Source organism: Protomyctophum parallelum, assembly GCF_964188405.1.
Source record: "Protomyctophum parallelum genome assembly, chromosome: 4".
In the NCBI taxonomy this organism is placed as follows: Eukaryota; Metazoa; Chordata; class Actinopteri; order Myctophiformes; family Myctophidae; genus Protomyctophum; species Protomyctophum parallelum.
Window position 1 is genome coordinate 17468620 of NC_139700.1, and position 20532 is coordinate 17489151.

Consider the following 20532-nt stretch of genomic DNA (forward strand, 5'->3'; position numbering starts at 1 on the left):
GATCAGAGATGAGAGGACATGAGCAACATGAGGAAAAAGTGAAGTGTTGTGTGGAGTGGAGGGGGAGACTGCACCGCAGCGTGTGTGTCACTGTGCGTGTGGGTGCGTGCGTGTGCGCGTGTGTGTTTGGGGGGATGCTTTGGGGCTGTTTTCCAAACAGTGAAACATGACTACCCCTGTTTACCCCATCCCTCGCATGCACACACACAGACTCACGACGCACACACACACACACACACACACACACACACACACACACACACACACACACACACACACACACACACACACACACACACACACACACACACACACACTCATCTGGTTCCATGTGGGGTTGTGGCATGGCTCCCCTCCAGACTCCAGACCGGGTTTTAGATGATTACCAAAAGAGGGTCTTCAGGAATCAACCCCACTCAACACTGCGGGTAGAGAGAGAGAGAGAGAGAGAGAGAGAGATTCTTTTTTTTCATGAAAGGAGAAGAACACAAGGGAAGAAGAGAAAGGAAACTATCATCTCAGGAGTCTCCAACTGAAATGGACATAAATGTGGGACATTGACCAGATAGGCTACTCTACTGCGCGCAGCAGTTTTCACGAGTTATAACTTACCTGCGACTCAATTCTGACACCTGAAGTTTTTGTTGTTTTTGTTGTTGCTGTTTTTATCGTTGGCTTTATTTCCTTTTTGTTCCTTCCATCATCAGTCACAATGTCTTATTTGACTAGGAAGATAAATAGATACGAAGGGGCCATCATCCGTGCCTTTGTGATCAAGAAGTGAAGTGAAAGTGCCCCGGGGGGGAACTGCAGAGCTTTGTGACCCTACACTGCGTCCATCCAGATGTTTCGTGTTTCCCCGCCGTGCTCTTAGCCTCTTTGACAAGAGGAAAACCAAAGGAAGAACATCCTGAACTTAGCCATGTTAAGTAATTGAACCGGACTCAACAGGAACGCGCTAAACAAACAATGCGGATGATGATCATTTGGAAATTATTTCTCAGTGGCAGTGCTCACCTACTGTTTTGAGCAGTCTGAAATTATACTGACAATACTACTGAAAACATTTCGTAGTAGAGCGTTGTTCTACACTTTGTGGAGAATGGAGACTGTCAAACACAAAGCTCTCTTGCTCCTGGTGGAGATACATTTGTGCGTCCTGTGGAATGTTCCGCTGTGTGTGCAAGGAGATCCAAGTAGCAGGAGCCACGACAATGGTAGGTTGGGTTCATTCATGGTTCTTCTACGTTTACTTTAACACAGCTATAGTATATGGCCCCCAGCCAGCCCCCCCCCCCCCCACACAGTGGGCTATATACTTTATTGATAGGGGTCTTCAAAGTTTTTCAGGCCAAGGGCCCCTTAGCAGAGGGAGAAGATGACCTGCAGGACCCCCCCCCCCCCAACTACACTGTATAGGCTATTATATCTGCCTATAACATTGGCATAGGGCTATTATTAGGATAATATTGAGAGAAACCTCCATGCAACTTGATAAGGGGCTTTATATTTATACCGGTATAGCTCACCTTATGTAGCTGCTTGTCTGTGACCGTTGATATGACTTTAGGGTTGATTCCCACTCCAAGTCATGCTGCAGCTTTGATGGCAATACATCAAAACATTAAAAAACACAAAAACTGGAAAACATCATGAAGAAAGTAAAAAAGGGAAAAACATGTACAGTATGGGAAGAAATGGTTGGGGGGGGGGGGGGGGTAACTAAGTATATTTACAAGGCTACTTAAGTAAAATGTTTAGGTAGTCTACTTTTACTTTACTGGATTGTTTCAGTTTCTTTATATATACTTCCACTACAATTATTTGAAAACTTTAGATACTTTTACTTTTTGTATAGATTTATTTAGACCTATTTAAAACGCATGGTTTCTGAAAATAGCGGATCTACAAGCTCACAATGTGGGCTTAACATTTTTATACATTTTGAGTACTTTTACTTGTGTTTGTATATTGTCTCCACCAGGCCGAAGGCATGTGGAGAGAGTATGTTTTTCATTCCGTCCATGTGTGTGTGTCCGTGTGTCCGTCCGTCCGTCTGTGTACAGCTAATCTCCGGCACTGTTAACCCGGTCGATGCCAAATTTTGCATACACACTCCCTGGATGCCAACAATGAACCTCTGCCCCAGAACGGCCTGTTATAGCGCCACCAGGAGGCCGACTTGAAAAACACATTGTGTTATATTACTCCTCCAGATTCTGTCTAAAAATCCCGCAAATCGTTACACACTATCTCTATAGTCATGTGTTCAAGACGGATCTGTCCGATATTTCATATACCATCCTAATTGGCTAACATTGGCTTTCAGAGTTTGCAGGATTGGCCCGTTTTGAACAAAACGCCTCAAATTATGAACGCAGTGTGCAATTTACGTGAAATCGTTCACAGACTTTCCTACTATAGGCTGAGGAATATATACCACCCTTTTCACATTGGCCTTTTGGATTTTTTTGCAAAACAAAATGCCTCAAATCATCCAATTGCCATCCAAGGTAGTAGAAATGTCACCCTTTTCACATTGGCCTATGATAGCACCACCAGGAAAGACCTGTTTGGTTGGCTCTAGAGAGACTGTGTACCAATATGCGTGATGTTTGAACAAAATCTGTAGGTGTACTGTCCAAAACATTGTTTTGCACAAAGCGGCCTCCTGGTGGCGCTATAAGAGGCCAATGTGAAAAACGTGGGGCAGAGGTTCAGCTGTGGCATTCAGGGAGTGTGTGTGCAGAGTATGGCTAAGATCAAGCCAACGGTGCCAGAGATTAGCTGTCCACAGACGGACGGACGGACACACGGACGGACACACACACACACACACGGACGGATGGACAGAGTGCAAAACATACTCTCTCCCCATGCATTCGGTGTGTATGTGTGTGTGTATGTGTGTGTGTGTGTGTGTGTGTGTGCATTTTTGTGCTTTCTATGATTTCTGTGAGATCTAAGTGGCTACATTTCGTCTCCCCTCAGTGATTGACCTCCTGGCCACTCTAAACATGACCCACCCGATAAAGGGCGTGTCCAGAACGCACGGCGGCGAGGCCGATCCCGGAGCCGTGGTATACAAGCTCCGCCCCAGGGCGCCACACCTGAGCCTTCCTCGCCAGCACTCTCACTTCCTCCAGTCCGTCCTGCGAGGAAGCATGGGGTTCCACCTGGTGGCACGGCAGGCGTCGCACTCCAGTTCCACCCTGCTTTCTCTCTCCTCCTCCTCGTCCCCTGTTCTCCTCCTCCTGTCCTCCACCCTGGACGACACCCTACGTCTGGACTATCTGGAAGGGAGAGGGGGGGGAGCCCATCAGGGCCTCGGCAGCCTGCTCTTTCCCGGGGGAAACCCCTTCTCTGGAGGAGAGTGGGTGCAACTGGCCTTGGCCCTGGAGCCTGATAGACTGGCTTTGTTCGTGGACTGTCGAGAGGCAGTGGCCATACAGAGGACAGGAGAGGAGAGACTGAATATTGACTTACCTCAGGACCTCATAATCACACTGGCAAGCACACCAGGCGAGAGTGACAGCAAGTTTGTTGTAAGTATATGTGGACCTCCCATCCTCGCACTCTTTTAAGCCCACTCCACACCAATGAGTTGCCTTGCAACGCCTTGCAACATGCACCTACTTGCAACCATGATCCCCACCCCAATGGCAGTTGCAAGGAGTTGCATTGGTGTGCTTGACCATAAAACTGTTTTGTTGTAATGAGTTGCGTCTAGTTGCATCAGTGCGGTTTGGCCTTATACCCTCGCTTATAATATTAATACCGCTTGACACATAAAGGACGGTATTACCATTTTCCACATATGGGTCCCCTATAGTTCAATGCCACAGATTTCGGTTTCATGCTGATTTTAGACATCATAGCCTTCCATAGTTATTTACCACTTAAGCTGGCAATAGCATGCAGGCCAAAGTTACCATTTTGAGAATTGTTATAGAAGAGTTAAGTTTCTGTAGTCCTGTTGTACGTAAATAGATCAAAAAAGACAATCCTATCCAGCCTTTGTGTTATGGCACACTGGAGCAAGATTTCAGACATGTGTGTAAATAATACATTTATGTCTAATAAAACGTGTGCGTGCGTGCGTGCGTCTGCGTGTGTGGGTTTGCGTCCAGTTCATGCATCTGTATTAGCTCTGGTCCATAGCTCTAATGCGCGCATTAGAGCTATGTTACTCTCAACTTCTGCCGCTCGCATGAATGCAGACCAGCCTCTATTCTTTGGCGTAAATAAAAATAACGTTTTTGCTACTCACCAAAACAAAGGCGAGTTGTGTCATTAGAAAGCCTACTTTCCTTAGTGGACGCACTCTGAGCCCCCCACCACACGTATGAACTGTACTTTTTGGCCAAAAGGGGATTTTGTTTCCACCGGAAAAAAAATATTTTTAGTTACTCCGCTGCGCCCTCTACTGATATTGCCCAGAGAACTGCCTCATAGAGAATATTTTTCCTCTGGTGAAAACAAATCCCTTTCTGGCCAAAAAGTACGTTATACGTGTGGTGGGGGGCTCAGAGTGCGTCCACTAAGGAAAGTAGACTTTCTAATGACACAACCCGCCTTTGTTTTGGTGAGTAGCAAAAACGTTCTTTTTATTTACGCCAAAGAGGAGAGGCTGGTCTGATTTGAATCTTAGAAGCAGTAGAAGGCTATGGACCAGAGCTACATCTGTATATGCTTTTCTCTTTACTTACGCACGCAGGGATATGTGAAGACAGCGGAGATCTCCAGCAGAGCGTATCTCAGACGGCCATGGCACTGTGCCAACGTTACAGGTATGGGGATGATTTATCAGCGTTAAATCATGTACCACGCTCTGTGCTCCGAGGGGGATATAAAAGGGAAATATATATGTGTATTTGACTTGACATTCTCATGCACACAGACAGGTGCAGCCAGGACCAAAAGGAAACATTTGGATGAGATAAAGCGAGACATGGTCTCATTATGGTCAATAAACTCCTACATGAGACAGATAAAGAGACACTTATAAAAGTCCACTGATGTTCGGTTCAGTCAGATATTTTGAAGACTTGGACCCAAGAGAGTTTTATGTTGTGATTGTTTGAATGATATACTTTATGCTGGTGCGGTTGTTTCCTCTGAGTGATTGTTTTGTGATGTTACGTGCATGTTTGTGGGCTTGCATGTGTGTGAGAGAGAGAGTGTGTGTGTGTGTGTGTGTGTGTGTGTGTGTGTGCCTCCATGCAGGTGTTTCTGTGCATGTTTGTGAGTGCATATGCGTGTGCATGCATATGCATGTGTTTCTGGTATCCTGCTGTTTGGGGATTTCCGGCTGTGGTGGGAGTTTACACCGCAGGCTGCCGCTGTTAGAGACAGCACTATCTTCATCTCCTTCTATCCTCCTCCTTTCCCGTGTTTCCCCTTCACTGATGCCCCATGTGGATTTCTTCTCTCAAGGTTGTCTAGTATTAAGAGATTAATGCAGTGACTTTTGAAAGCTACTGTAAATTATGGATCAGGCATTTTGACCACACTGGTGTTTGTGTGGGTGAGAGGCTTGCCAGGAATGACAGCATGTAATACTAATCCTCGTTCAGTGTTTGGCATTAACCAGCGTTTCAGGATATCCAAAAGTGTGTTGTCACTGTGAGCTGTTCTTACTGGGTCACAGTCATAGTAGAACATTTTTACTGTAGAGCAGTGGTTTTCAACCCTTTTCATATGAAGGCCCATTATCTATTCGGCATTTGAGCCACGGACCACCATTTGATGAGATTTAGTCTCTCAAATCCAAAACGTAGAATATTCTGTTGTAGTTTGATTAGATTTTGTCCAAAATTCCATGCTATATTGATGTTGGTACCATTAGGAGAGATAACAGGCAAACGTTTATCAAAAATAACGATTATTCTATATTCTCTAATTGTGTAGAGTCTACACTGTAGACTACTAGACTTCTAAATTAAGTAATACAGATGTTTACGAATAATGTAACTCTTGAGAGTGTAAAATGTTTTATTTCACACTCTCAACTGTTAAAGATCTAATAAGGGTCCATTTAGTTACTAACTCCATCATTTAGCTGGGGACCACCTGAACCCTCTCAAGGACTACTGGTGGTCCCCAGACCACTGGTTGAAAACCACTTATATAGATATATTGAGTCAAATTGACTGTGCGCATGGGTTACGTAATATATTGGGTACATATGCTCATTCTCTAATGCCAAATGTATGCTTCAACAAAAGTATTGTGTGTATATGTTGCATTCTGGCCAATCACAATTTGCGTCCGCACCTTCGTTTTCAATGTTTGTGTTCATACAATGTTTGTGTTTGCACAAAAACTCAAAGCTGGCCATTCATTGTCAATGGCATTCAATGTCTGTGTTAATTTTTTTTTTTTTTCATTTTTTTCAAATCCTCAAAAATAATGAAAAACGGCGTGCTATAGTATGCCGTACGGTAGGGGCTATAGCCCATGGTCGAAAATGATGAAAAACGAGGTTAACATTTTTTTTCAAAATTTAAAAAAACGATGGACTATAACCCATGTTTTTTTTTTTTTTTTAAATTTTTTTCAAATCCTCAACCTTTTTATCTGTGCTTGTTTTTCTTAGATCATATCTATGGGCTCACCCTAGATGGAAACTCCCCAAAAAAGATAGTTTGTTTATTCTTTGTTAGCTCGAGTGTTACTTATTTACAGTTCTTTTTCGTCTGAATGTTTGCTTAGATCAGAATGTGTGTTTTTTTAAATTACTTTCAGTGATAGTTGAAGGGTTTCTCAGACGATGACCCTCCTCATCAGTGTTGATTTCGTTAACTAAAACTATGACGAAAAATGTTCGTCGACTAATGTTTTTCACTGGTGAAAAAAAAACAAAAAAACAAGCTACGGTGATTGAGTAGAACTAAGACTAAATCTGTTGACAATTTCCTCAACAAATAAAAACTAGACTACAATGTTCAGGAGAGACTAGTGGAAAAGAGATCCAGTAGATCTAAAAGACAAGTCATGTTATGCTTGGTTGCATGCTGAAAATAGCAGATCTACAAGCTCACAATGCGTCGCATCACGACGCGTTGTGAGCTTGTAGATCGGCTATTTTCAGCATGCAACCACGTCTAAAATCAGCCATTACGACGCCATCAAGGCCTGCCAAAATACATTTTAGTCGACTAAATCAACTGTACTATAGATTTACTCGACTAAGATCTTGTGATATTTAATTTGACTAAAACAAGACTAACACTAAAACATTGCAGATGACTAAAATATGACTAAAACTAAATTCAATTGTATTCTAAATCAAAATTAGCTGTCAAAATCAATCACTACGTCCTTATTGTCATATACTGTAGACTTTCTGCCTCCGTCTGGCTCGACGCCCGCCCTTGGCCCAGATTCCAGGGATGACGACGGCAGTCGAGTGTTTCAGGAGGACATTAAACCACAAGCCCCCCATGGGTCTGGACTGGACCAGCCCAGCCATTATCCACAGGAGGCCCAGAGAGACCAGCCCCAGAGAGGTGTGGTTCTGCTGGGGCCTCCCGGATCCCCTCAGGGGGCGAAGTCTGTGGCCCAGGGAGAAGAGAGACTGCATGGACTGGAGCAGAGGCTGGAGGAGATGGCTGTCATGTTGGACATGGTGAAAGCTCAGGTATATTCTGGATTTAGAATACGTCTGTGTACTATAGGCATGTAACGATACACTCAACTCACGATACGATGTACCACGATCTGAGGTTCACCATACGATTTATCATGATATTTTAAACACAAAACTATTTTCCAGAAAAATGACCGAAAAATATATTTTTTAATGATTTATCTTCCCCCCTGAGCTTTTTTCACAATTTCTATTCAACTACATTGCAAAAGTAGCATTACTTTGCATGTAAAAGTATTAATTTAAACTGTAAACATGCTTTCTTGTTTAGAACCTATAGCTCGAGATGTAAAAAGAAAATCACACCCGTGTGAACTGAGTGGTGCAACTCCCCTATCCCCCCCCTATCTCTCTCTCTCTCTCTCTCTCTCTCTCATTAGCAGGCAACAGTGCAGCACTATATCTGTCTCTCTGTTTCTGGCACAACAGCGCCCCTACTGGTACTCATAGTCATACTGGTGCTCATAGTCACATAGGTAGGTTAACGTCACATAGGTGAATAGGTGAACACGGGTATTGCTGTTCCTTGGAGTGGTTGCACCACTCAAAAAAGCTTTCTTTGATGGCATATAGGATAGATGTAGACCTAATGAGCATCAGCTGTGTGTAGCTCCCCTCTGCAGGCTTCTATACTGAAAGTTACATGCCTACTATGTACGTATGACTTGATATAACCTGGGGGAAAATAGGAATATAAGATTATTTTCAGATTAGAGTCATAAATAACCATATAAAATGCTATAATTAGACCCTCCAGAAAAACACGGGCAAAAATCCTTGATTATGTGGGCTAAAATCCTTTATTTTGCGATGAAATATGCAGGTGTTTATGTGATTTTATGATGAAAACAATTGACCTGTGCATAATCTGTGCCATTTGGCTGATTATGCGGTAAATTATGGAATCGCATAAACGAGGGTCTTAATAATAGCCTATTTGAATATGATATTAGCAGTGGAGATCCCATCAATGTCCCTAGGCTGGAAAGCCTAAAGAAACACATGTTGAGATTAATGTCTTTATTCAAGACATCTGTATTCATTCATTAAAAAAATCGTGTGAAGTGAGGGGCGCAGCAAGGGCAGTATTCATATCACCCATGCAGATGCCATTTTAAATTGGGATTTACTGCTATAAACAAACAATAAAGTCCATAGACTTGGCTGGTGACAGGGAATTTTCTAATCTGTGCTTGACATTTACACACTGACGGCAGAAAACCACCATGAAAGTCACAAGCTGCATGCTCATCGAGAGCAGGGGTCGAGTGTCTTGCTTAACAGCTTAGCCGTGCCCGAGATAATGAGATAAACGTACCTTTGTCCAGGACGCCATGCCCGATAAACCCAGATTTGATTCATTGTGGTTAATCCAGGAAAAAAAACATTTTAGCTAACCACCGCTCGCGTCCACGTAAAAAACGGCCAAAATCCCTGCGTGCACTATTATTTGCATTATAGGGACACATAAACATGAAGCCAGGGGGAGCTCAGCTGGGAATCATACTGCGAACCTTCTGATTCCCAAGCAGTCAAACTACCTCCTGAGCCACTGCCTCCTTATGTGCGACTGACAATAATGTTCTAGACTCTAGAGATTAATTTTTCTCAACCTTTTCAGGCTGTGACCCGCCAAATAATCAACTGAGGACTCGCCACCCTGACAATCACTAGGAATGGCAGGAATTGAGGCATAAATATTGTGAAAATAGCCGATCTACAAGCTCTCAAGGCCTCGCAGCGCTATAGTTTGTTGATTACCTTTTTCTTTTCTTTTTTTGTGGCTTTGCCTTTATTTTATACTTTTTATGGAGGGACAGACAGTAGGCTGACAGGAAATGGGGAGAGAGATGGGGGGGTGACATGCAGTAAAGGCCGTCGGGATCGGGAGTCGAACCCGTGGCACACTGCCAGACTGGATTACCAGCCAAGGTGCCTGGACCGCTGAGCCACAGCCCAGTGTTGATTACCTTTGATTGTCTTTTTTCTTTCCTTTAAAGTATTAAAACCGTCTTAGTCCTTAAATTGTCACTTAAGTTTTATCTGGGGATCCCCCAAAAATCCTGTCGGGTCCCGGCCCACTGGTTGAGAACCACTGTTCTAGATGTGGAGACAAAGGCAGAGGTCCCGTACAAGGTGCAAGTTATCAACCAACTGAAGCTCCTAATTTGATGTGACCTACTTATCTGTTGCTGTGAGAACATTTGTTTCAGTAGCACTGATGATAGTCAAGCACAGAAAAGTCTGCTGCTTTTGAATTCACATATTATTGATATTGGAGCAATATGTGTCACAGAATACTTTGTGGCTTTCCAGCACAGGGACATTGCAATGTATGTCTTATCTTATAGGTCTTATGTAGGCCTACTGAAGCACCCCCAGACAACCTTTTCATTCCCCAAGTATTACCACACAGGGACACACAGTGTTGACTCTTGACTGTATGATATATGATCTGGCACCATTGTGTGTTTGGTTTTGTGTATAGAACACGGAGCTCCAGTCACGTGTGCAGTACCTGGAGGGGTGTGAGTGTGTGAGGCGGCAACACTGTCTGTGGGAGGGCACGGAGGTGGAGGACGGCCAGCGCTGGAGGACTCACCTGAACTCTGTGTGCACCTGCACGTCGGGACAGGTCACCTGTGAAGCTAGCATCACGGGTAAGCACACCGTCAGCTCTGTCTCTCTGTCTGTCTCTCTCGGGTGCATGTGTTTGGTCCGTCGTACTAACAGAGTCCGACGCCCTACCAAAACCCAACCCTAAACCTGACCCCACGTATGTCGGGGGTGCCCCCTTGTTGCCCCTGGAAGAAATTGTCAAAAAAGAAAGGGCATGAAGTGTGACATTTCCATAATGACATGCAGTAATTCCTAACCCTATTCCATCATATTCAAGGGCCTTTGGACAGAAATGAGACAGACTCCAGTGACTTTAGACTAGAGCACTGCAGAGGGCAGGGACACACTGTGTGTGTGTGTGTGTGTGTGTGTGTGTGTGTGTGTGTGTGTGTGTGTGTGTGTGTGTGTGTGTGTGTGTGTGTGTGTGTGTGTGTGTGTGTGTGCGTGCGTGTCCAGCTGGTGCTCGTTGACTGTCGTTAATGTCAAGGCAATTATGTTTATGCACTGTCAAATAGGTCTACATCTAAGGTAGCATATACCTGTATGGACATATTATCATGCTAATTACTGTGCACAAATGTATACATAAATGTTCGTGTTTGAGCACAAAATGCATTTTGAGAACTCACAAATGTTTTGCACGCTGTGCGGCCCCGCACACACAATCATTCTACAGTTTTGGCCCCCGTCCTAATGTAGTTGAATACCCCTGGCCTAATGCCTGTTGGACTGTTAGTATGTCTAGCAAATGTATGCATCCCACCTCTCTCACTGTCACCCACGTAAATGCACAGACACGGCGAAACATTGACACACACACACACACACACACACACACACTCACTCACTCAGTCTTAACATCACCCATTACAATCAACGGATTGATGCAGACTGACAGTGAGCAAAACATGAAACCAATCCCACATTCGACCGATGTTTGAAGTAGCTAGTTTGCAGATGGCCGCTGCTGCTCTCCAAGACCCCTGTCTGTCTAGCCCCTGTCATAATGGAGGTGTGTGTCTGGCCCTGAGCTCCGACCCCATGGGGTTTCGCTGCTCCTGTCCCCCCAACACCAAGGGACCAGTGTGTCACAGGCAGCTGAGACAGGTATCCCTATGCCAGAGTCGTGGATTAGTCAGTAGAGTGTACGTTACTGTATGTACTGGACAATTGTCCACTCGGTAGAAAATAGAGTAGACACTTAATGTATGTGTGTGTGTGTGTGTGTGTGTGTGTGTGTGTGTGTGTGTGTGTGTGTGTGTGTGTGTGTGTGTGTGTGCGTGCGTGCGTGCGTGCGTGCACGCGCGGTTGCATGCGTGTGTGTGTGTGTGTGTGCGTGGTTGCGTGCGTGTGTGTGTGTGACTGTGTGTATGTATTTTACTGTGTATGTTTTGTGTCGTTTTGAGGAAATTGCTTATTGTGTGTTTGGTTATCTGACAGGTCTCCAGAACATTTGAAATTCTTGAGGTGGGTCACAATCACAATAGAATAAAGAGGGCAAGGTTTGTGTTTGTTTGCCGTAGTGTTGGTAGTGCATTGTCGCCTCTCAGTTATGTGTTTGTACTCGCTTGATTATTTTGCTCTATGTTCTGAAATAATGGTTTTCAACTCTGGTCCTGGGTACTACACAGTGTTGATTTTGACAGCAAATTTAGTTTTTAGTTTTAGTCTCTTGAATAGTTTTCATTTAGTTTTTGTCACATTTTAGTCACCTGGAGTGTTTTAGTGTTAAGTCTAGTTTTAGTCGACTAAATCTACAGTTGATTTAGTCGACTAAAATGTATTTTGGCGGGCCTTGATGCCATCATAATGACAGATTTTACACTTTACACTCACAATGCGTCACAGCGTGACGGGTTGTGAGCTTGTAGATCTGCTATTTTCAACATGCAACCAAGTGTAAAATGACTTACACTGGATCTCTCCACTAGTCCCTTCCTAACATTTTATTCTAGTTTTTACTTGTTGATAAAATTGTCAATATATTTAGTCTAGTTTTAGTCGTCATTTAGTTTCTATTTAGGTTTTGTCAGTAAAAAAAGGTAGTCAACATTTTTCATCATAGTATTAGTCGACAAAATCAACACTGGTACTACAGCAGGCTTGGAATTACAATCACATTCTAGCAGGTAATAAACTGCATTGATATGGTTGTCTCGCGGCTATGTCAGTCCTTGATTAGACAGTTTAGAAGGAAATACATCAGGCTTTCCAGGATAAGATTTGAGAACCATTGAACTGAAAGTTTGCTGTTCCTGCTGCTGTGATAGCTGTGTTACTTAAGTTGTGAATTGTGTTAACTGCTTGTCCTGTGGCGGTGCTTGCTTATACAGTAGGCTGTAGGGTAGTTTTAGCTTGCTGTATTGGGCAAGCCCAATAGCAGTACTTAGTTGCTTTTGTCCTTTGTCCTCTGTCAGTATTGTGTAGAACTGCACAATCAATGAATCATAAGTGAAATGTCCAAATGAAAAAAAGAATCATGTGAAGTGAAAGGCGCCCACTGTATTCATATCGGCCACATGACGTAATTTAGTGACCTATACAAACATTAAAGTCCATAGACTGGCAAATGAGTGCTCTAAACAAACATTACAAATTCCATGGATTTGCTGGCATATGACGTAATCTTCATGCATTGGAGAGGCAATAGTGCCTTTCGTTATACTTTGCAATGCACAAACTATACCAAGGTTATTCTAAACATTGCAATCGCAATCTTAAAACAGGGATGAATATACCACAATTGTGCAGCCCTATTTCCCGTACCGCTTGCCCTTAAGACATTGTCTCAGTTTTGTTGGGGATAAAACTGGGTAAGAGGCCCTTGTATCTCCTCCTCCCTCCCTACTTACTCCTAGGCATGTTGGGAGCCAATGCCAGAGAACAACAGCTGTCAGGCTGCTGGGTGGCCATTTCACCAGCGCTGGGCTTTTAACCCTGTTTCTGGCCTCTGTGAAGACTTCTACTGTACTGGAAACAGCAGCAGCAGCAACAACTTCCCGTCGCTGAGCGCCTGCAGGGCCCAGTGCGTGTTGGGAGCGTGTTGCTTTCGCAAGCCCAAGCAAGGCCGCCGCCAGGACAACGACGACCGATACGCATACAACATTTCCAATGTGGATGGGACACTCGTGGAGGAGGCGTATTCGGCTGACAGCTGGTACAACAACATCGAGCTCAACCTGACCGAGCTGGAAGAGGATGTCGTCGGGATAGACGGCAGCCGAAAGAAGCATTTGGAGTAAGGCTGCACAATATACCGTTATCGTATCGATGTCGAGGTATGAACATGCGTAATATCAGTATCGCAAAAAAGGCAACGGTATCGCGATATCGATATGTCGTCGATATATCGTTCACTTCTAAGCCAGCAACATCCCTCTGTGTTAGCCTGTGACTGTGTGTAGTTGTTGTTAGTTGTTAGCCCTGGTCCAGCTCTGGTTAGCGAACTAACACACTTTTTGGAATAAGTTACGTTTTCAATGTTGCAACACTTAAAATATAGACAATGACATTTTAACGGTAATATCGTATCGATATCGCAATATTTGGCATAAATACCGAGATATGACATTTTGTCCATATCGTGCATGCAGCCCTAATTTGGAGGCACAGCGAGAGCGCCACTCAGGGGCAGCAGACGACTGCAGCAGCCAGGAGGAGTTCACTTACGCCTGTGAACACCTGTCCCTGACGCAGTGCCAGGCGCGGGTGACGAGGGAGCTCCCCAGGAGGTGGGAGGAGGCTGCCGAAGCAGTGAGCTTCTCCCGTGGCAGGACGTGCGCTGAAGTGAGCTGTAGTAGCCATGAAGGTTGCGGCTGCCCGTCTCGCCGCCGCCGCCATCGCCTCCGGAAGTACGGGGAAAGGTTCAGGCAGGGCTGCGGTGAAGAGTGCGTGTGCACGCGTGGCGGAGTGGACTGCGCGTGTGCCACACACCACCTGACCCAGCGCAAAGAGATTAGGGATCTCACGCTGAGAGAGAGGAAGTCATACCAGCGGGCGATCAGGAGACTCTGTGCCAGACCAGGTACACAACACACAGCTCGAATCCACTTGCTCTGTTTTCACATAAACAAAATGAGTCGTTATATGTGATTATATGTAAATTATTATTGTGTGTGTGTGTGTGTGTGTGTGTGTGTGTGTGTGTGTGTATGTGTACGTGCAGCTGTGTGGGAGGGCTTTGCCCAGATGAGAGCTGAGTTCTCCCCTCAGGCTGGCAGTGATGCCTACTTCCTCCCCTGGCATCGCCACTTTCTGCGGCTGGTGGAGCGTGAGCTGCAGGTTAGTGTTGATTTCGTCGACTGTGACGAAACACATTTTAGCCGTCAAAATCGACTGTAGACTTAGTCGACTAAAGCTAAATTCAAATATGATGTCCAAAAATCAACACTATACTGCAGGCGTTGTCGTCGTGCCAGTTGGCGGTTCCCTACTTTGAGTGGACTGTGGACGCCGGCTCCATGCGCTCCTCAGCCGCTTGGCAGGCGGGGCTGTTCGGAGGGGACGGGGACCCGAGGGCAGCAGGGTGTGTCCTCCAGCATCCTTTCCAAGGCTGGACCGCCCGCTCCCACTGGTCCCCTTGTCTCAGACGGAGCTTCAACTCCACGGTTTGGACTTTTTGACTTGCACTTAAATCATTTTATTACTAAGCCGGGTATTGCATTTACTCACTCTGTGCTCTCTATACCACTGGTTCCCAAACAGTGGGTCGGGACCCATTTTGTGTCGCGGACACATTGCCACATTTTAATTATTATTTATTTCAAAACATTCCCCAAAAAACCTTTTTCATGAATTAAAAACAAATCCAATGTTTTTTATCCAGTAATTTCATGAAGAAATCAAAATTCCATAAATTTAAAAACAAATGTAGTGAAAATAGTGAAAGTAGTAGTGAAAATAGCCGAGTAAAAAAAAGTTAAAAGTTTGGGAATCACTGCTCTATACTTCTGCCTAGCTTTTAGCTCCTCTTGTTCTCAATTTTCTTTTTTGTTCGCCATTGCCAGCAACATGCTTCTCTGTGGTCCTATCCTATTTCTTCCATTGTTCTCCTCAGGTGTGGCTGCCAGATGCTGTGACCTTGCAGGCGGTTATGAATCAGGGCGACTTCCAGCTGCTCTCCCGGTCATTGCAGGCCTTCTCTGGTCTTTTCCAGCTGTGGGTAGGCGGCCACATGGCCTCTCCTCTCGCTGCCTACGACCCTCTTTACCTCTCGCACGTGGCATTCATCGACAAACTGTGGACCCAGTGGCAGGAGAAACATCAGCGAACGGACTGGGCGAAGAATAGCTACGAATACAAGCAGGGTCCTAGAGGCAGCCATGCTCCGGTCGACAGCCGTTACCCTGAAACAAAGAGGCGTGTGAAAATGAAACCGTTCGACGTCACCCCCGACCACGTCATGTTGTCGTCGTCGCAGTGCGTGGTTTACGTGCCCATAACCATCGGGGCACCGTGCAATGTGACGACCTTCGAGAAACCCCCTCAAAGGAGTGACAGCACGGACGACCGCATCTTACAGAGACGTCGCATCGAGGGAAGCTCTTTTGACCCCAGCGGCTATGACCGCAGTGGCTTCGACCGCAGCGGCTGGAACAGGAGGGGCTTCAGCACAGACGGCTTGAACCGCGACCTGATCGACGGAGAGGGATACGACGTGACGGGTTTCAACCGCTACGGGGTGAATCGCTCCAACGTCACGTGGTTCGGGATGAGTTGGGACGGGGCATTTGAGAACAAGGAGGACAGCGGAAGCAGAGACAGAGATGAACAGTGGGACGTAGTAGAGCCAGACGAGGCCATGTCAGAGGTCTTCGGTGACGGAGGCTATAGCGTCTATGGTTTCGATCCGTTTGGGCTGGACCGGAGCGGTTTCGACGCGTTCGGCTTTCGACCCGACGGCTACGACAAAGACGGCTGCAACTGGTTTTTCGACGGGCCGCACTACATGCGCTTCTATTTCCACACGCAGCAACAGCTGATGGCGACCGGCACCGGAGCTCTGAAGCAAATCGCACGCACCTGCCCTCCAATCACCTCCCTTCCCCGATACTGGGCCACCCAGGAATGGATGGCTCTCGACCCTGAGCAGAGCAGTGCCCTGATCGGTCGACTCGAGCAGGAACGGATAGAGCAAAAGTGGGCTGATGATAGTGACAAATCTACAACAGCGACTCCTCCAAATAAATGGAATGCGTGGCTGCCAATCACACCTGACTACAGGTATTCCTATCCAATCACACCTGACTACAGGTATTCCTATATGAGGGCCAATCACACCTGACTACAGGTATTCCTATATGAGGGCCAATCACACCTGACTACAGGTATTCCTATATGAGGGTATATCACACCTGACTACAGGTATTCCTATATGAGGGTATTTCATGTATCACAATTAGGGATGCACTGATATTGATACGGTTACGGTTATATTAAACATCGGTGCCTCCCTAATCACAATACATGAAATAGTGGTTGGTGAGAGTGTAATCTGTATAAACAACAACATCAAGGTCTTTTTGCTTACGTACATTTCCTTCTTCCCGTACGTAGGCTGTGCTTTAAACTCCACTGGTTCAGCGGCTGTCCTCTTGGCTCACCTCCCGTCACCTGCCCCGACCTCTGCAGCCAGGCCCGTTGTCCCGGTTACCCCGAGGCCGCGTGCCACGTGCACAACTGCGGCTCATGTTTCACAGAGTGGCTGGATCCGACTACGGGGAGCCATTTAATATGCAACGGCTGGTAACCCTCTTCAATCTAGACGACTACAGCACACAGAGATATACAAACACTTTGAACGCGAACAAGAAGAGAAGTGGGGGGATCAGCCGGTCCGGTCCTTCAGTTGCACTTCGGTTATTGCCAGAGTTGTGGGAAGAAGTTCACAGACTTGAGATGAAACATTGGAGAAAATGATGAGGCAGATAATGGATTAAAATGAAATAATAAGACTTAAAGTAAGGCAAATACATTGGGATATAATTATATAACATAGCTTATATTTGACCCCCCCCCCCCCCACTGGTGATGTCTCCGTTTGCACCTCCACGTTAGCATGCTGTAATGTACAACTTTCCGGTCTTACCTGGGATTTGATCCTGGGTCCCCCATGCAGGCGGTGAAATCTTTACTGCTGAGCCAATTGACCATATGCACACCGTGGCCATCTTGCCATATAAGTTAATGGCAGGGGGTTAACTAGGTGCAATTTCCCATTGACAGCCCATACATCCAAACAGAAAATTCCTATCTGATTGTATTAAACAACATTAAACTCATTGACATTGCAGCTGTACGAAATGTTTGAATTATCCTCTTTCTATCTGTGATATCTAAGTGCTTGTTTCATAAAGATCCACTGTAGACATTATGAGCTACTGACTGTGCTTGCACGTGATTATTTGTGTGTTGCAGTTTGGAAGTGCTTGTTAAATATCACTGAACGGCCCCACCTGTTTTGAATTTGCACGTAATGCAGGAGGCAGCAGGACGTTGCTTTACTGAAAACGAGCGCTTCCAAACTCTGACTGCAAAATGACAATAGTTCCTGCGCTTGCTTAGTGGAGAAATTACATTTGGACCTTCAGGCTGTACCACTTGCCAACCACATTTAGATTCCACAGTATCTCAATTTCTCAGTAGAAGAGCAGGGAGACCAAATACCACAGCAGTTGTGTTAGTTACTGTATGTTGTATTACGTTACATATTTTAATCCTCTTTGTGCTGGATAGCATATGGTCTTCAGCAAACGCCAATGCAGTCTCTCTTGCAGTCTTTCTGCCCAATGCTGCACTTGGCTCCAGGTCCACCCTTTAATTCTTTCTCTACAGATCTTCTCTGTGTCTCTTTGGGTCTCCCTCGTTTTCTTTTTCCAGATGGTGTCCATCTCATGGCTACTACCCTTGGGATGGCATGCACTTCCATTCTGCAAACATGTCCAATCCACTTCCGCCTTCTGAATGTGAACATGTTTGACAGTTGGAGTCAGGCCTGTTCTCCTGTAAAGGTTTTCATTTGAGACTGTCGTGGGCCAGAATAACCTCAGTATTGTCCCAAGGAATACGTCTAGCTTGTGACAGATAGTCTGTGTCACTTTCCATGTTGTATAAATCCATTAAAACCTGAGGACGATTCTACAAATGTCTTTTAAATCCAGTTTTCAGTGGTGCTCAAACCTTTTCATGTCAAGGACCCCCATCTCAAAATATTTTGTTCCAGGGACCCCAAGAAGCAAATATATGTTGCTCAGGTCTCGTGACATCATGTGACATCATCAGGGATGTCATAGTAAATGTGATCTGCTGTCGCAATTAAGCCCCTATATGGAGATCCCTGATGTCATCAATATATGCCAGCTACATCTGAGCTCAAACCTCCAACCCTTAGATCTCCATACATGGAGATATGTCAGAACCTGTTCACATTCCATATCTTGATCCTTCCCCAACCATCCGTCCTCTTCTATGTCTCCCTTTTGACTGATTAAGGCCCGGCCCTCAGCAAACCCTGTACACTCAAGTGAATGTCCCCTCTACCACCCTTAGATCTCCATATATGGAGCTGACCTGTTCTGACATTCCATATGTTGATCTGACCTCATCAAACCCTGTACACTCAAGACATGCTCCTTATATATGGCCAGTACAGAATTAATTCCATGTTGACCTGACCCCCCATGCCAAAGCGCCAGCGCTCGCCCAGCAGTCTGCCGGCAACGAGGCGGATGCGTGCACGTGACCTCGCCCTTATTGCGTCTTATTGGTTATATTGTTATATTCCCATGATCTGCACACGTTTTCACGATTTCTGAATAGCCAACGCAAATATCTAAAATGACACAGATTTTCCCTGTTTTAATGGGTTAACATACAATTTTCTTTTACGTAATTAATAATTGCGTCTGGTTGATCTCTTTGCAGTGTAATACAACATTTTTTAAATAAGTGAATCATAGACTGTTATGGCTAGTAGTTTCTGTCCATAGCTCATACACAAAGAAGGTGTGAATTCTGGATGGATTTCCATGGCTGCAGCACTGCACAGATCTGGAACGCATCCATTTGTTACAATAGAATTAAAAACACATGCAGTGGCAGAGTGATGATGTTAGACTGGCGTCATTGTTGAGTCACAACACACACACACACACACACACACACAAACACACACACACACACACACACACACACACACACACACACACACACACACACACACACACACACACACACACACACACACACACACACACAGACATCAAAGGGGGGCTTCAGCCCCTGCCCTTTTACCCGTCTGTAAAACAACTGCCCTCTCCAGACCATGAAAGCAGCATTTACTATGGTGAAAGAAATGCAAATGCCCTCCTCTCCTTTCTATGCCATACCCGAGAATTTCTTTTTTCTGAACTCTCCTGATCTTGAACGCAGCATTTTGCGTTGAAAGAATTTGATTAGAAATCCATGTCATCGCCGCATCTCCAGTAGCCAACGAGTGCGGGTCGCAATTTACGGAATTTCAGCCCCTGCCTCTGTATCACTCTGCCTGTCCCTGCACACGCACGCACGCACGCTGTAAACCGGGTTGTGTTTGTTCTCATGTTTATTGGGGAGACTGGAGGAATGTACATTCTGTACACTACACAATATGCGCTCACTAAACCACACTGTCCCAACAAATTATTTTTGTAGTCAGTCATTGTATGGCTTTCATTGTCTCTGTTGCCTGTCACTATGTCTCCTCAACCCCAAAATACCTAAATCCTGTGCTTAATTGTTTCTGCATGTGGTTACTCCAATGGCACCATGTCAATATACACACTCATAGACACACATGCCCGTACAGTCGCACACACTTTGATCTCGTGTATGCTCGGTCGGCCAGAGGAAATGCCTCTTGGCTGCTGGCACAGTAGGCAGCCTTGCTAGCCTCTGTGATTAACACACACACACACACACACACACACACACACACGCACACACGCACCCGCACACATTGTTTCTCTCCCTTTGGTTAGCTTTCATTAAAATGATTATCCACTGAAATGTCCGAGCTAAACCGTGATGAACAGAGAAGGCTGCAGTGCAGAGTGCAGACAGCTGAAGAGTTTTGGAGTGACGTCGCCTTTCAACGCGTTAGCTCTGTATGCACTGCACTCACAGTATGAGCAACTTCTGCAGCCACAGGGCCCAGATTGTGTTTGTCTTTGGTGGAGGTTCTCCAGTGTAATCGACCCTGACAGTTAAACTCGCTCTCCCTCGCT

General features: G+C 45.4%; 2 protein-coding genes across 3 annotated transcripts in view; both read left to right on the plus strand.

The window, feature by feature from the left end:
• Window positions 1-430: 430 nt before the first annotated feature.
• Window positions 431-20532, plus strand: part of kcp (kielin cysteine rich BMP regulator) — a 65549-nt gene continuing 45447 nt past the window's right edge. For both annotated transcript variants that reach the window (XM_083762347.1, XM_083762348.1), the window contains exons 1-5: window positions 431-1217; window positions 2992-3545; window positions 4718-4790; window positions 7344-7642; window positions 10140-10311. In XM_083762347.1, coding sequence (XP_083618473.1) covers window positions 1103-1217; window positions 2992-3545; window positions 4718-4790; window positions 7344-7642; window positions 10140-10311 — 1213 coding nt within the window. In that variant the 5' untranslated portion in view covers window positions 431-1102. The remainder of the gene's footprint in view (window positions 1218-2991; window positions 3546-4717; window positions 4791-7343; window positions 7643-10139; window positions 10312-20532) is intronic.
• LOC310856845 (uncharacterized protein) lies at window positions 12445-17638 on the plus strand. Its single transcript, XM_083762349.1, has 6 exons — window positions 12445-13508; window positions 13864-14294; window positions 14436-14551; window positions 14671-14877; window positions 15327-16492; window positions 16826-17638. The coding sequence occupies exons 1-6, from the start codon at window positions 13144-13146 to the stop codon at window positions 17016-17018; spliced, it is 2478 nt and encodes an 825-aa protein (XP_083618475.1). The 5' UTR covers window positions 12445-13143; the 3' UTR covers window positions 17019-17638.